This window comes from Tyto alba, unplaced genomic scaffold, assembly GCF_018691265.1.
Source record: "Tyto alba isolate M040663 unplaced genomic scaffold, T.alba_DEE_v4.0 Super-Scaffold_13, whole genome shotgun sequence".
Taxonomy (NCBI): domain Eukaryota; kingdom Metazoa; phylum Chordata; class Aves; order Strigiformes; family Tytonidae; genus Tyto; species Tyto alba.
This window is the reverse complement of record NW_024881275.1, coordinates 35,714,392-35,728,844: the sequence shown is the minus strand read 5'-3', so window position 1 is coordinate 35,728,844 and position 14,453 is coordinate 35,714,392. Positions and strand designations below refer to the sequence as shown.

The window sequence follows — 14,453 nt, the reverse complement described above, 5'->3', positions numbered from 1 at the left end:
TAAACAATTTACTTTTATCTTTAACATATTTTAATCTCACATCATTCTTTAATGAATTCAGTAAGATTTTAGAACATGGTTTTTTTTGAAATACGTATTTTCTTAATCTGCAGAGCTCTCTCAGTTTGCATTTTATCACGTCATTTAAGAGTTATGTTAAAGAATATCCTAAACTTGTTAGTAATATTTGAGGCAATCAAATTTAAAATCTTAAAAAGGCTTTCTTGCATGTTTTAATAAAAGCATATCCACATAAAATAGGTCAGAAGGTTCAGTAGTGTCAATACCACTGATCGTAAGATATGCTATAAACTTCTAAACTACACTGCTTAACTGAAAATGTAACATTATACTGGTACCATGAGAAATGTTCAGCATTCATACAGGTGGATTGTATACACACTGCTGAGGTCAAATTATACTGTGAATACTTCAACTATTTTATTTCGAGTAGAAGTGTAAAAAAACCTTAGCTGATACTGCATGACTTACTCATTTGTAAGCATTAACATATTCGCACTAATCCTATCTAAAATCCAGAACTATCCCAGAGGCATACTTACAGCTTGTCATGAAGCAGTTCTCCTAACTTCAGTTCTACAAAGGAACAGAACAAGATAAACAATTACAATCATCCTTCTAGTACAACTTCTCCGTGACAGTCTTGTCACTCACCAAACTGTCTTATGCTAAGAAAGAACAAAGTGTGGGAAGCAGATGAGAGATTTCTACTCTACCTTCATTTGATTTTACTTACAAAGCACTTTCAAGACTGAAAAGCTAAAAAAACCCCCAGCTGTTCAGTGTCTTTCCTCATCCCTCTCTGTTATACCAATAGTTAAGGTGGTCTTAGAATTACTAAATAGTAGCATCTGAATGGCCCGGAACACAGGACAGCAGTTTTCTGTGCTCTTTTATGCAGATGCCTTGATTTTTTCCAGAGGAGTTTACTACAGGGCTTGCTTTTCCTCATTGCTTTTAATGAAGCCTTTAGATGTATGTGATGGGTACACAAAGAGTATACCACTGATGTGTTGGTTCTGCATGGATGAATGAGACTTTCATTTGGCAAAAGAGATAGGAAGAAATCTTTGCAAAGAAAAAAACAGGTGCAAAAACATGCAAAATGAAAAAACGTGACTCAAAGATATTTATGTAACCTGGCAGAGGAAGCAAGGTGAGGCTCTTCTGACATTTCCAACCTCACAGTTACGTTACAATGCAGGGAAACACAGAATCAGTGTAGTCCATTCATCTGGAGCCTGAACCTGGGTCAAACTATTTCTTAAAACACGTCAAAGAACTACATTTAGTCCTCCAAAGGATTCCAAGTTTTCTAAGAACAGAAGCAGTACAACTCACCTCTACAAGCTTCTTCAAAATCCTGTGTTATATCTATCCAGCTTGTATTACTCTTTTCCATCTTGTCAGGCATACCAAGTTCCCATCCTGAATCATCATCTTCTACTGAAGCTTTCATAACCATGATACTGCACCTTTAAATCTGTATCAGACACATTTGTGCACATTATGCATAAATTAGAGAAAGTGCTTAATGGGAGCATTTTTTTTTCTTTTCAAGAATCGGGTGAGGAAGAGAGGCTGCCTAACCCGATTTCACTTAAATAGCTACCATCACATAAAACCAGCCCAAACATTAATAAAAATTATTGAAAAAAACGTTTTCTTATTCACCATTTCTCTACAACTAGTTTGCAGGCTATAAAACGTCAGAAACTAAGTACATCAAAAATTTAGCAGTACAGAGCCATAATAAAGCGTGTACTGTCAGACTGGAAATAAAATTGGAAACAAGGATGAGAAATCCTCTTACAACAGATGTAGATATCACAGTACTGTTATTTGGTTTACACTATTAAAAATACACGTCCTCCTACCCCTCCGTGAAAAGAATTAAAAAGAGGGAACTGTAAAACCGACCACACACAAGTTTGTTCTTTGTACAAAGTACGTCCAAGCAAATTTGTGAAAGCGGGCATATTTCCTCTGACTTCCTCAGCAGAAAGTAGTATTAAGACTACCGCAGCAATGTTAGGCAACTTCAGACTGGAATATAATGTTTAAACTCCGCCAACTAGTTACTGCGAACCGGTTTTGTGCTTTCACAATCTCACGGTACGCGGGGCAGCCCTGGAGAATTTTGTGTTTTGCCAGTCAGTCTGCCTTTGCGATATCAGCAATGCTCGATCTCCTCTTATCTACCCGCAGATCTTGCAAGAGACACCGACCAGCCCGGCGAGTCCCAAACAGCTTAATCAAAGCCGCCACGGAAGCTTTAAACAAAGGCCCCCGTGACATGAGACCTCTCAGGCAACGGCGATTACCAGAAACAAAAGGGGTCGGGGGAGAGGGGGGGGGGAGGGCAATCAAACAGAATGTGAAAACTAGTCCCTTGGAATCCCTTCGCCTCCGTGTCAGTGTGTCACTAGTTCTCCAGGGACTGCAGCGACTGCCAGGCACGGCGGGCTGCGACGAGGGAATACGTGAGAAACTAATTAAAATGAATGGAAATCGCGCTTGAATTTCAGACGCGAACGCCCGCCCAGACAGACCGCCACGGGCTCTCCCGTTGCCGCAGGTCACCCGTCCCAAAAGCCGGCGCCGCCTCGGCCCCGGCCGCCCCCGCCCCCCCCTCCGCTGAGGCAGGGGGGCTGGCGGGCAGCCCGACTCCCGCCGGGGGCCGGGCAGGGCGAGCGCCCGCACGCTGTCAAGCCGGGCGGCTCCCCCGCCGCGCCGCACGGGAAGCGGCAGCACAGCGCCCGTTCCGCCGCGGGGCAGCGGCGCCGGCCGCGCCGCGCCCGCCGCCCGCCCGCCTCCCTCCCCCCGCGCTCCCGCGGGGCTGACTCTGCCCGGCACCCCGGCAGGGCGGGAGGGACTCCCGCTGCCGGCGGTGGCAAGGCGTGGCGTGACACGGCACGGCACGGCATAACCCCCCCCGCGCACCCTTCCCGGGGCGGGGGGGGGGGGGGGGGGGGGAGGGGGGAGGAGGAGCGGCGGCCTCACCCGCCGCGTCCCGTGCCGGCGTCCTGTTCTTTTCCTGCCTGCCGAGCCCGCTCGGTCCAGGCCCGCTGCCGCCAGCCCGCCAGCCGCGCGCAGGCGCACATGTGCGGCGGAGGATAACCCGCTCCCCTCCCCCACCCCTCCCCTCCCTTTTCCCCTCCCCCTCTCCCCCCCCCCCCCCTCCGCGGGCACGCATGCGCCCGCCGCGGGGCGGGAGGGAGCGCGCGCGAGGCTGGTGGCGGCGGGCACACCACGCGGCTGCTGGGGCGCGCGGGGAGCCGGTAGGGGCGGGGCGGGGCGAGCCACCCTCAGTTGCGCGGGAGTGGCGGGGAGGAGCCGCAGGGAGCGGGCGGCGGGAACCCGGGCACGCCTGGCGCCTCGGTGGGGCGGGGGAGGCTGGGGCCGGCGGCACGTGGAGGCCGGGGGCGAGCGGGCGCGGTGAGGGCAGAAAGTCCGTACGCGGCTTCCGTCCCGCACGGCGCCGCCGAGCCCGCCGCAAGCGCCGGCCCGGCCCGGCCTCTGCGGGCCGCTGTGCTGCCCCCTCTCGGGGCTGCCTGCCGCCGCCGGGGCGAGCCGGAGCGCGCCGAGGGCCTGGGGCGGGCGTGGGCTGAGCGGGCAGCGCGGTGCTGGCGTGCGGGTCGGTCTGGCGGTTCGCCGACTTTGAACTGCCGAGTGGAAAGCAGACTTGAGGCGAATTCATTTTTTTTTCTTCCCCTTCCCCGCCCCCCCTCGTGCGTCGGCTGCTTCCTCGCTTGTGCTCTCTCCGTTTCAATAAAACATATCTGCTAGAGATTACGTAACTGTTCCTCTGCAGAATTTACTCAGATGTGCCGATTATCTCTTTCGTCGGGGAGAAACCAGCTGACCTAAAATGTCATTGGGAGCTACGGGTTTGGAGTTATTTACAGGGCATTTGATCTTTATTCGTTTTTATTCAAAATGCAGAAACTGGATGCTTCCAGTGCTTCTGGCAAAGATGACCAAAGTAAAAGGCAGGGGCTAGTATGCTTTACTAACCAAATGGAGGCTAGCTTAAGCAGAATTTGCCTCCAAGGTTATGAGGAAGTAGTTAGATACTAAAATTGAAAACACTGACTTCCACCATCACCCTTTCTATTCAACGTGCTCAGAGCAGAGAGCATTTCTACTTGGGAGGAAAGGAAAGATCATTCGGTGGGAGCTCCTGTTAAACCGGTGACAGCACCTACTTTGTCTGAAACAATTGTCTTTAGTTCAGCGGCTTTTTAAAATGTGTGGTGGTTCACAGCTGCACTGTATTTAGACTTAACTCCTGGGGTGACAGGCAGCTCTATTTAATAAGACATAAAGATCATAAGTTTTGGTGGCAAGGAGCAGATCATTATTATTGAACCTGATGGTGGTTAAAACATCTGTAAATGAAAGCCGATTGTACCTTCTTTAATACAGAAAACAGTGATACCTGGACCAGCACGCTGCTCTGTAGACAGACATTGATTTCCTGGGAAATTCCATGTTTTATTTTCAGAGAGAAGGGCCATATCCTGTATAATCTCTAATAATAATTCAACTCTGAAATTAACAAAAAACCCCCAATATTTAATGAAAATTAGTTTCTGAAAAGGTAGTATGTTTGAAGTTTGTCACAGATGCTTCCGCTAGCAAACACCTATTTGTCTTTCTGAGAAGGCTGAATGGTAGCTATTACGAGCTGGCTTTTGTGAAGTAATTGCCAAGATCTCAGTCCCCTTCTCAGTAGACCCAGCGCTTGCATCATAACTAACTGTAAGCAATTATCACTTGGCAAAAATACCATGCATCAAAAGTGAACAGCAGGTTGGTTATGTGTGTGTGAAATGACTGTATCAGTTTAAAAAGTTAATACATGTTCACTCAAGTAACCCTGAGCCGAGATGCTTTCTTTCGAGAACTTAAAAGCACTTTAACTTGATACGATACAATGAAGTGCATTGGTGGAGCGCTCTGAAGGACTGATGTAGTTTCTGGTCCGTGGGATATTCACATGGGAACGCCCAGAGAAAAAATTGCCTTTTCGTTATTTTTAGGTTACACCCACACAATTATTTGGGGGGGGGGATGACACGATGGACACGGGATGGGGGGACACAGGACAGGGGGATGGGACTGATTACCAAGGTTACTAGTATTTAAAGTGCCTTGGTGTCTAATACAAAAGTATCCCTCCTCTTCTTAGTCAAGCACATGTGTAGGATCCTCAAGGTAGTCCTCAGTGTTAAGCAAAACAGAGAAGAAAAACAACCTCCAGATAATTCTTGGTGGTTGAATTCCAGAATATGTTGTGTGCTTCCTTCCTGAAGCAGGAGTAGATTAAATGTAAGAATGATGAGGAATTTTCTCCAGTGTCAGTTATGGTGTATCTTTGTTCCTGTACTACAGTAAGAACATGACATTGTATACTTGACTTAAATAGGCTGCTTTGTTTAAGAAAACTTCAGCTAACCGTGTACCTGTTTAGGGTGTAGTCACCTGACTGACCGCTATTTTTGTCTTTCCAAAATTGTTAAATTAATTCTGAAGGTACTGATGTATTTTGTATGAGTTTGTAACACAAAGTGTCTATTCTTACACTGCAGAAACTCATACTAAAGTATTATGAGGACACTTAAGAGGATAAATGAGCAAACTTGTCCTCTACTGTTCAGCTGAAGAAAAAAAAGGTCCTGTAAAAAGAATTTTGACTGGCCTAAGCAAAAAGGCATCTACAGTCTTTGAAGTACTGTATGCACAAAGGTCAATTAAATCAAATCGAAAAACATCATTTACCACTAAGTTTTGTCTGTTCATAATGTATGCTCCTCCTGCTCTGGATGCTATTTGTAAAACATGCTAAATAAATGGAAGCAGATTTAAGAGATACTTTTACTCCAAAGATCTTAAGTGTGTAGAGTTACATATTGACCTATCTGTACAAAATTACCTCATTTGTTTATCATTTTCTGAACAACACAGAAAACCCTCCTCTTCCTCAATAAGTGTCTTAAGTCCATCACGGGAAGAGAAGTCACCTGCTGCAAGGTACTTTCAGCTAGCTCTCCCCAAGAAGCAGGAATCACATAGTTGGTTTTGAAGATTATCTTTTGCCTTGCTTCAAGTACATCTGATTTATCAGGAACTTACTGTTTTGGATGTCCTTGTTAACGGAAGTAATTGGTGCAGGGAGAAAATGGAGCTATGTGGAAGTATGCAAATACTTCCGTAAATAGAAAGAAGGTGACCTTCAGCTGAGTCAGAGTATTCTAATTCTTGCTGTTCTTTAGTACAGTTCTAGCAGTACATGAAGGAATTTGCCACAGTCTATTTGAGGTTAAGGGCCTTTTTCTAAACAAAACAACCTGAAAAACGGCCCCAGTTTGCAGCTTCATAGTACTTAGCTGACAGCTTTGTCCTAATATAAACTGTCAAAATCTGGTGCACTGGTACAGCAGAATACCTGTGATAATAGTCAGGATATGAAGAAATAGCAACATATGGCTTTTGGTGCACAAATTAAATGATACATTTTTTTAAATTTTTTTTTTTTTTTAAACGGAGAGTATGGAGGTTCTTGACTGAAACACGTGAGATTTCACTCTCAGTTTTGTTTTTTCGTGTGTGTTAATATCCTGTATATATAAATTGTGATTGTCAGTAAGCATCTGGAAAAAAAAGTGGCTGACTTGGTATGAGCCTTTGCAGCATGGTGCATCACTTTAAAAATCCTTCCTGCCCTGAAAAAGGACACTCCCTCCTTCCCGCCCTGAAAAACATGTCACCCACTCCTTCCCGCCCCCAAGCCCCAGAACACTTAGGACAAAAATATTCATCAGGGTACAAATCTGTATGTTCTGAATTACTGTGTGCAAAGCATATTGCTGGGTTATTTCATTTGTAGTATTACAAAAGCAAGAGTGGCTGAATGAACCACAGATGTGAGGTTGAACTGAAATGCTTTTGTATGCATTGAAATACACACTAACAGAGCACAAAAGATCTCAAAGGTGAAAAAGAAGAGAGGCCACGTTGGAAAAGTACCAAGTGTTCTAATGTTTAGGGAGGAATGACATATCTAGATACAAAGAGCCAAAAACAAATTCTCCAGTGTGTGTGCAGAGACAAGAGGTGGCTTTCAAAAGAGGGAGTCATTGTTCTTCAGAGTTGAGACCTGGTAGCCGTGTTCATTACCTCGAAATGACTGGATATGTTCAGTACATAGGAGGGTAGAAACAGGCAAGACAGATTTAACTAGTACAGGTTAAAATTTAATAGGAAACAATGAGTAGCCAGGTGATAATTACAATCAAAGAGGATAAGATCTAATAACGCTTACACATTGCTACCCATTAAAGTATTTTGAAGAGATTTTTCTTATTCCCCTTGCTTTTCCTGCTCTCAGAAGGGATAACCATTACCTTTAAAAATTATTTGTGATTATTTTAGCTGTATCGTCTGACCCTGGAAATCATAGTGTCCTGCTTACATAGTAGTAAATGTTGATTTAACAGACGATAAACATGCAGTTGGGAGTGGGGAGCCTGTCATTGTCTGAAAACTTGCATCTCTGCATAAACGTCAGCAATCTGAACTGATTCAAAGCTTGCCAAAAATACTAAATGAATGCAATGTGCTTTGTGTAAACATACAAGCTGCCTTCTTACCTTACCTCTGATGTCCTTGCCTTTCCACACTGTGGAGGATTCTGTGTAGATTGTCATATGTTTGTTACTTTTTTTCCTAAGTGCTTGGATTGTCCTGGTAAGTATATTCCTATGACTGAATTCCCTACAAATACCAAAATCAGAGACTTAATTTTGTGTGGAACTGCCTTCTGATCCACAAGGCAGTATTACTGTTGCTGCTATTTTCAGAGAAGAGAGCCTGGCTCCCCACCAAGCTTTCACTAAATGGCAGTATAATTTGCCATCACCTTATTTTCAAAACACCATAGATTTATGATTTTCTCTGGCAAAAAAAAAAAAAAAAAGTATGTTAATTGTTTGCAGTAGTCTTGCGTGCCTGTTAAAGATTAACTTACTTGAAATGTTGTAAAATTTTGTGAAATCGAAAGAATGAACCATTATATTAACTTCATAGCATCAGATAAATGTTTAGAATTGTATTCTGTTTAACAGGATCTTTAAGTTTCTCTTTACAAAAGAGTAAATGGATAAACTATTAACACAGTAATGTGTTCAAACAAAGCTAGGGCAGATTCCTGCAGTCTCATGTAAGTAAACTGCATCTGAATCGGTAATAATTACTATGTAAATAAGAACAGCAGTGGCCTGCTACTGCATTTGCAACCAGTCAAGTTTTCTAAAGGTAAATTTGTTCTCTGTAGAACAAATAAATCCTAAACTTGGAATCACTTCAGCTGCCAATAATCAATCAATGACCTTTAACTTCATATAAATAGATGTTTTGTAAGTAAAAACAGGGAGTTCTGCATGAAACAGCCTTTTGGGTGAAATAATTAAGATAAATGCAGCCCCAAGCAAAGAGAAAACTTTAAACTTCTATATTCATTGTTGACATTAAGAGTGAGAAAAGTTAATGGGTTTCAGTAACCAATAAAAGTATTTGTATTAGGCATGCTACTATCACTCATTTTCTCTTAAATGCAATTACATTTTTTGCCAATCTTAAATTAATTGGATCTACTGCTGTGTCCTCTTTCTTCAGTAGAGAATTCTCATATTTTTAACTGATTTATTTTTGTCATGTGTCAGGACACATACAGAGCTGTTAAGAAACATTACTTTCTTAACTAATGTAAGTACATTGACTTTGACTGTAGCTTTAAAAAATTTGAGGGATTTTTATCTACAACCCCCTTATTTGCTCTTTACTTGCCACAGCCTGCCGGACACTATTTTTGTCTTTGCCTGAGTCATACTCGAGTTTATTCCACGTCTTCTGCTTTGCTTTAGACAAAGTTACGCATTTAAAATAATTCCATGAATAGAACTCGACAGAAAACCTGGAGCTGTTCTGTTTGCTGTTTTCAGTATTCTGGCTCAATTGCTGTCCAGTGTGACTGCTGTTATGGAATAAGTGAGACTGTTCCTGCCCGTTGCCAGCGTGCTGGTAAACGCCTGCATTATGATTATCTGCATTCTTCTTATTTACACTAGATGACTGGAGAAACCTGCAAGGCAGGAGAGGGAGGGATCTCCTTCCAAATACATGTGTGTTTTCTGATGCTAACCCATAGGTTTACAAATTCTAGGAAGCTTAATTAACGTGGAGTTATTTGCTGGAGAAAGACAAGTGAGCAATAGAATCAAGGATGACTGGTTATATGCTTAATCACTCCTAACCATTCCTGTTAATAGGGTGGGAAGGACACTTAAGAAAATGTCATCAAGCATTCATGCATAAACTATGTGATAATGGACTAAAGAATCTGTTATACCACTTTAAACTTGAATTAACTCCACCAAAACTTAAGTTGACTTTCCTGATTGAATGGGTAGAAATAGGCCAGTGCTAGTTAGCTAGACAGGCTCTATTTGACCAGACCCAGATAGGAGGACTGGTATCTCCCGTCCTAGCTACACAGAATTAGTCCCCTACTCCCAACTTGTGCGTTTTCTGCCGACTTGCCAGTAAAGCAGCTTTGTTCTGTGTCTGGAAGATGCAGATGTGTGTTTTCTGCTCAGATCATCTGTGGACCATTGCACGGACGAGAAGTAGAATTTACCTTTCTAACATTGTGCCACAGCCTGAGTTAAATGAGTGACAAGCAGTAACTGTAAACAGTTCTACAGGTGAATCAGCCCTAAGGAGGAGTTGCCAGCTGTCACCTGGAGTGCACAGCTACTTCCTAGACAGTAGAAAAGTCTCGGATATCTTTGTACCTGCCTTTATGAGCTGAATAAATTATAGTGTGCAAGACAGTAGTTGCAAGTGCTGTAGCCAGGGGTATGTATTTTGAAAGGCGAGATGAGTAAAAGCATGTATAATTTAAAGGATCAGAAATCTGCTTTTTACTGAGTAAGAAGTAGAATGACTAATGCCGTCGTTACACAATGCTATTGGGAAATGAACCTTGTGTATTTCTACTGGGGGATTGTGCCTTTATCATTAGGTACTGCTGGCAGAAATGAGATTTGAACTGGATTTCAATTTACGGTCAGCCTTCACTGGAGGGCTGCTTCTCCTTTGTAAGTTTTGTAAACTACCAGCGTAGAGATTTTACTTTGGAATTCTTCGCAGTTTCTTTTCTTCATCTGAGGAATTTAATGAAAAAGGAAACACTGCTTCTTGGTGGTTACAGATTAACTTGTGTCCGGGAGGGAGATTAAATAGCCCACTTCCAAAAGTCAGCAGTGACACCGAGCGTCTCAAAAGCGGGCGCGTGGAGATTACTTGAAGAGTAACGGTTTTTAAGTGTATGAAGTATTACTTCCCTTTTGCAAGGATTTAGGGGGAAAAGGGGAAGGGAGAGTGAAGCCTTTGGCTTTTACACATCTCAGTTTCCCGGCTCGCCTCAGTGCGCTGGGCAGCCGCCCTCCGTGGCTTGGCTGCAGCTGCGGGTACTCACCAGCCGTGGGGCGCGGGGTGTGGCCGTTCCTCGGGGCCGGAGGGACGCGCACCCCCGACACGGGGGTGGCGGCGGCGGCTCGTCACGCCGATCCGGCAGCCGTGCGGTTCCTCACACGCCCCCCCCCCCCGGTTCGTGCGGCACGCTGCCGGAGGCAGCCCGGCCCGGGCCCCCGGCGGCACCGCATCGGTGGCAGGACGCGTAGAGACACCACCCCCCCCACACACCCCCCCACGGGGCTTCCTCCCGGCGGCGGCGGCGCAGCGGCTCGGCACCGGCGGGGCCCCGCGCTCTGCCCGGCGGCGGCGCGTGCGCGGCGGGGCGGGGTGTCCGTGACGCGCTGCGGTGCGGGCAGGTTCCTGCCGCCGCTCGCAGGGAGGCGGCGGGGGCGCAGCGCGGAGCCGCCGCCCCGGCGCCGCGGGGTGAGGGGCACAACACCCCCCCCCCCCGCCCCGCCCCGCTCCGCTCCGCTCCTGCCGCCTCGCCCCGGCCCTCAGGACGGCGGCTGCCGCGAAGGTGAAGCCCCGCGGGCCGGGCGGGGCGAGGCCGGGGGCGGGGGGGGGGAGGGGCGGTTCGCGGCCCGCCCGGCCGCCGGGTCTTCCCCGCGCCGGGCGCTCCCGTGGCGGGGCGGCGGGCGGGCGTGGGGCCGGCCGGCCGGCCGCCCGCGGCAGCTCTCTCCGGCAGCGTCGCGGCGCGGAGGCGGCCGCGGGCCCCTAGGTAGGAGAGGGGCCTGGATTCGGGGCCGGGCCGGGGGGTCGGGCCCGCCCGCGGCGCGGCGTGGAGCCCGGGCGCAGGGTGTGTTTCTTCCTCAGCGCTGGTCAGGGCGGTGCGTGGCCCGCTCGGACACTCGTGGCGGGCGTGCGAGGCGGCAGTGCAGCAACCCTTCCGCGCTCTGTGGGGGACCCCCTGCCCTTCTGGGCTCGTAACACCGGGGCTCCGTGGCCCCCTGCCCTGCCCCGCCGAGCGGGGTAACCCAGCGTGGGCATTGCGTGGGAAACACGGCGACCGGAATGACACTTGCTTAGTGCGGCATAGCCTGCTGAGCCGCCCTTTAACTTAACGGTCCGTGGGAAGGAGTTCATTAATGTTTTTTGTTTTTTTGTTTTTTTGTTTTTTTTTGTTTGTTTGTTTGTTTTTGTTTTTTTTCTCTTCCTGCCTCCTCTTACAGTTATGGAAATCTAGCATAGGAAGTGTGTCTGCAGGTGTGGGTTCAAATGCTTGACCGAGGGAATATGAGAAATCAGCAGATGAGGTGGTGCTTTTCTTCAGTGTAAACTGTTTTCAGACACTGAGCTTTGTCAGAAGTTAAGGGATGGATGAACTTTTGTTATGTACACTTACAGCTCTAAGTTCTCCATGGTATGTTACAGGCAGAGGTGATATTCTATGCACCGGTATGATGTAAAAACACTATGAAACTTCCCTATAGTCTTGCGGTATGAACGTTGATTTTTTGTGTATTTCTTTTTCCATCGTGAGGGAAGTAGCTGTTCTACAAGTGTATTCCCTCTAATGATACTATTATAGAGAAGTACTTGTGTAAACTACCTTATATATCATTATTGTTCATGATGTATTTCATGAAAGGCTTCCCTGTTTTGCAGGTAGCTTTCAGTGTTTATTTCACTGCTGCATATAAAGGTGGGTGACAGAATGCTGTTGATGGGATAGCCCCACCTTCTGGTTTATCCTTCAGTTGAATCATACTTGTGACCTAAGAGTTTTTCTGGAAATTATACCTCATGATGTACACTGTGAGTGCAAGTCTATGTTGAAATATCTTCTGATTTTTTTGGGCTGGGAAGTGGCCAGATAATCTCCTTTTCTGGAGACCTTCCTATTGAACATCAAGATAATTTTATCACATTCCCCTATTTCAGCAGAACACATTTTTCTTGTTAGTTTCTGATGTCTGTATTCACTACTGTGTTTTTTTTTTTTTTTAATACCAGCATAAATTAAGGGGTGTACATTAATAAAAATAAGTTGTGTGTTTGTTTTGTTGTTTGGTTTTTTTTTTTTTTTTTAAAAAGGAGGAAAGGATTTCAAACCAAGGAGTATTCTTGGTGTATGAAGTGATACCTGATCTCAGACTTAACTTTTGGTTCAGGTTTTGGAGATGGCAGTGCTCATACTTAAGTTTTCACAGTCAATAAGTTAATAGATTTCCTTCCAAATGGAAGCTTTTGAACTTGAAAAATATTCAGTTGTCTCGGTACTAGATGGTAATGCATGATCAACTGATGTATATGAGCTAGTTTACTGCTGCTGGGAGCAACTTCCCTGAAATTATGTGTGAGAAGGTACAATTAGAGAGAGGGAAACCTGGGAGAAGGTTCTCTGAAGTCCTCTTGGTTTACAGAAGGAGCTTGCTATTTCACCTCAGGTTTAGGTTTTAGTCTAGGAAGGACGTTCGGCTTGTCACTCAATAACTTGTCAGCAATGTATCTTATGATTAGAGACTTTGCAGTCTTTAAAATTCATGGTGATACTTTGCTGGACGTATCTGGGAACCACCTGTTTTTTGGCTCTCAATATGTTACTTGAAACTTCTCCTTGAATTCCAGTATCTGCAAGCTGCTTGCTCTTAAGAGGTTGCTCCTGTGATATGAATTGCTAATGTACCAAAGACCTGAATGCTGCTCAAGTCACCCTGGCCCTGGAGTATAACTGCAGTAATTGAAGCGTTTGAACCCCTTAAGCAACTTAGAGGGGAAGTCAGGTTTCTTAGAGTGAGTGTGAGTGCTGAACAAGGCAGCTGCTTGTGTTGAGTGCTTAGGAGGGATTTAGAATGACAGTGTATCTCTGGCCATGTTTTCAAGCCCTGCCATTATCCACAGCTTAACTGTCCTTTATATCCTGTGCTAAGCATAAAGAAGATTATGAACCGTTCAGTGTGTGTCCTGGATACATAGGTGATTCAGCATGGTTACATTTGGAAATACAGTCTTGTAACAGTTAAACATATAAAGACTGGAAGTGGGGGGAGGAGGGGAGCACCCAAACATCCTTTGTTTTGCAACAGCTGCAGAAGTTACAGTCCTGAAACTGTCATCCTAAAAGCTTAGTGTATTAAAAGGCACATATAAGTTTCTACTATGTCTTTGAAAAACCTTACAGTTTATGAAAAGCAGGGTGTCCAGGGTTTTGTGTACTGGAGGTAGGTAATACTGTTTTAATTGCTTCAAGTATAATTCATAAGCTAGAATGGTACAAATCAAGGTTTTGACAGTAAGAATGGTTGCTGAGGGTTTTATGGATTGTGAGATGACTGTGTTTCTGTTTATGAATGAAGTTGAAGGGCTGGAAGTATATTTAAGTAGATAAATCAGCAACAGGGAGCCACAGACTTTTTTTTTTTTTTTTTTTCCCTAGGTTAAAACCAGGCTCGAGGGTTTGCTTAAACTCAGCTGGTGAACTAGCAAGTTTAAATGTTTGGTTGACTTCTTTACAGACTGACCTTAGCTATCAAGACAGTATGAGTCAAAGGACATATATTTTCTGAATTCAGTACTCCAAGTGACATCTTCCACAAATACTTTTTTGAAAAACTGTTTTTGACAGAAAACACTTCTACTTTAAAGCCATACAAACTAGCAAAGTTAATGGATGTGAACAGCTTCCTTAATAAAAACATGAGCTCTAATGTTAGATGAAAACTCTCACAGACTGTTTTGAGTTGCCACAGTTGTTTGTACAAACTTTTTTGTATCCTGAAAGCTCCATCCACAGTGCTATCCATGAAGGTTTTAATTATCTATAATCCATTTTAAAACTAGTGATTGAAAACCTAGGGAAATCCTTCAATGTATTAGAAAGAGATAACTACATGTCCTAATTTACAATTTAATTTAATTTAAGAAACAGCTAGTCCTGAAAATTGTCTCTC

At 45.1% G+C, this 14,453-nt stretch overlaps 2 protein-coding genes across 10 annotated transcripts in view; one reads left to right on the top strand and one right to left on the bottom strand.

Moving 5' to 3' along the window:
• The window catches only part of NAA35 (N-alpha-acetyltransferase 35, NatC auxiliary subunit), a 48,563-nt gene extending 45,423 nt beyond the window's left edge, over positions 1-3,140 (bottom strand). For 2 of the 3 annotated variants that reach the window (XM_032981886.2, XM_042787841.1), the window contains exons 1-3: positions 3,025-3,140; positions 1,363-1,504; positions 564-597 (exon numbers count right to left, since the gene is read on the bottom strand). In XM_032981886.2, coding sequence (XP_032837777.1) covers positions 564-597; positions 1,363-1,486 — 158 coding nt within the window. In that variant the 5' untranslated portion in view covers positions 1,487-1,504; positions 3,025-3,140. Of the gene's footprint in view, positions 1-563; positions 598-1,362; positions 1,505-3,024 lie in introns of those variants that run through there. The other variant, XM_032981887.2, reaches the window with a different exon arrangement.
• Positions 3,141-10,881: 7,741 nt separating this feature from the next.
• AGTPBP1 (ATP/GTP binding carboxypeptidase 1) overlaps positions 10,882-14,453 on the top strand; it is a 65,170-nt gene continuing 61,598 nt past the window's right edge. For 3 of the 7 annotated variants that reach the window (XR_006164860.1, XM_042787839.1, XM_042787840.1), the window contains exon 1: positions 10,882-11,080. The gene's annotated coding sequence lies outside the window, so the exon portion shown is untranslated. Of the gene's footprint in view, positions 11,081-11,222; positions 11,282-12,185; positions 12,206-12,296; positions 12,319-14,453 lie in introns of those variants that run through there. The other 4 variants (XM_042787833.1, XM_042787834.1, XM_042787838.1 and 1 more) reach the window with 4 other exon arrangements.